Source organism: Ceratosolen solmsi, unplaced genomic scaffold, assembly GCF_000503995.2.
Source record: "Ceratosolen solmsi marchali unplaced genomic scaffold, CerSol_1.0 scaffold7, whole genome shotgun sequence".
Lineage (NCBI taxonomy): Eukaryota > Metazoa > Arthropoda > Insecta > Hymenoptera > Agaonidae > Ceratosolen > Ceratosolen solmsi.
The window spans coordinates 6,226,138-6,228,280 of record NW_011948413.1 but is presented as its reverse complement, the minus strand read 5'-3'; the positions used below and the strand labels follow the sequence as shown (position 1 = coordinate 6,228,280).

General features: G+C 30.8%; 1 protein-coding gene across 1 annotated transcript in view; it reads left to right on the top strand.

The window, feature by feature from the left end:
• The window catches only part of abs (ATP-dependent RNA helicase abstrakt), a 3,161-nt gene extending 2,134 nt beyond the window's left edge, over nt 1-1,027 (top strand). Inside the window, exons 7-10 of the mRNA XM_011506103.1 lie at nt 1-192; nt 346-495; nt 569-751; nt 842-1,027. The exon at nt 1-192 is cut by the window's left edge and continues 103 nt beyond it. Of these exons, the coding sequence (XP_011504405.1) occupies nt 1-192; nt 346-495; nt 569-751; nt 842-978 (662 nt within the window). The 3' untranslated portion in view covers nt 979-1,027. The remainder of the gene's footprint in view (nt 193-345; nt 496-568; nt 752-841) is intronic.
• The last annotated feature ends 1,116 nt before the right edge of the window (nt 1,028-2,143 follow it).

The window sequence follows — 2,143 nt, the reverse complement described above, 5'->3', positions numbered from 1 at the left end:
CTGCTTCCATGAATGTCATCCAAGAAGTCGAATATGTAAAGCAAGAAGCAAAAATTGTTTATCTTCTGGAGTGTTTGAAAAAGACACCACCGCCGGTGCTTATATTTGCTGAAAAAAAACAAGACGTTGATGCAATTCACGAATATCTTTTATTGAAAGGTGTCGAAGCTGTTGCCATTCATGGTGGAAAAGGTATTCTATATTAAATGTTCTTTTTTAAATAAATATATGGGTTTTTTGCTTCTTTTTTTTCTCTCTTTTTTTTTTTTTTTTTTTTTTTTTTTTTAACAAAAGAATATTATGCGTTTATTGAATAATATTAAAAATATGTGAAATATTAAATAGACCAGGAAGAGAGATCGAGATCAGTGGAAGCTTTTAGAGCCGGAAAGAAGGATGTTTTAGTTGCTACAGATGTAGCGTCAAAGGGTCTTGACTTTGCAAACATTCAGCATGTTATTAATTATGATATGCCAGATGATGTTGAAAATTATGGTAAGTATAAAAAATTATTTGTTACAATTAAAAGTTAATATTACTCCTTTAACAAAATAATTTTTTATTTCAGTTCACAGGATTGGTAGAACAGGCCGTTCAGGTCATACAGGAATTGCAACGACATTTATCAATAAAGCTAATGACGAATCAGTTCTCCTCGATTTGAAACATTTACTTAGAGAAGCAAAACAAAAGATTCCTCCATTCTTGCTTGAGCTGTGTTCTGAAAATGAAAAGTATCTCAATGTTGGCGGTAAGATTAAATTTACGTTTTTTTTTTTTGCAAAGTAATATATAATATACAGCATGACATTGCATTAAAAAATGTATCTTTATTTTATAGACGAGCAAGGGTGCAGTTATTGCGGTGGTCTTGGTCACCGAATTACAGAATGTCCGAAATTGGAAGCAATCCAGAACAAACAAGCATCGAACATTGGTCGTCGTGATTATTTAGCAAGCAACGCTGCGGATTATTAAATGTCATTTTAACAGTTTGTATTGTAAATTTTAGGTTACATTTTTTAAACTGATTTTAATCGAAATTAAAAATTTAAATAATTTGTATTTAATATGTAGACCTTCTTCTTTTTATACAAAAATATATGTGTGTGTGTGTGTGTGTGTGTGTGTGTGTGTGCACGTGTGTGCGATTATAACACTATAATTTGAATGAAATTCCATAATCCTTTTAATTTTAAAAACTATATTCAATATTAATTAAATAAAATCGAGAAACATATACAAATATTTTATTAATTAACAAATGAAAAATACTTTAAACATTTTTAAATTACATCTGTAATTATAATTGATACAAATTACATTTCCTTTTTATTATATAATAAATGTGTAAAAAGACTTTCAACTTCAGAGACTGTAATTTATTAAAAGGATGGCACTATTTATTTTCTCTGTCTATTTGATATGTTTGTCTGTGTATCTATGTGCGTGCGTGCACGCATGTGAAATAATTTGTATAAAATAAATATTTATGCAAATGAATATTTACACGTAAGATTTATAAACATTTTTAAAGCATATAAATTATCCGTATGTTGAATTCAATTTAGAACCAAGTTGATTGTACAGTATTTTTATAACAACTTATAAACAATTTTATACAATAAATATATATATTTGTAATAAAAGTAATTATTATTGACTAGTTTAAAAGACGAACCTTTTCAACACACAAGCCTCAAATTTATAACTGAGAAAGTTTTAAAAGACTTTTAAGGTCCTTATGACGTAATGATGATGAGCTTATTGGAATTATTGGAACGATGCATTTGGAGAACTTGATATTAAGTTGGGAAACAAATAAGCAACATCGGTGGAGGTCGTTAACTATTGACTATTGGGTATAATCGGGAAATGTGCGAGAAAAGGTGAATAATCGCAGATATTTATGGGGAGGCTGCTGCAATCACTTTTATAAGCTATTGTTGCGATAGTGTGCAAGTGTCAAGAATGCCAGCCGGCGGCAAGGGGTTGATTGCCGCACGTATTCACTGACTCTTTTCAGCTAGCGCACGAGGACGCAGCGCTAACAAGAAAAAAGAAAAGAGCGAGACTCGTTTAAGAGGAGAAAGAAGAGAACCGTACACGCGCTCGCTCCTCAACAAAAGAAACGAACGACCGC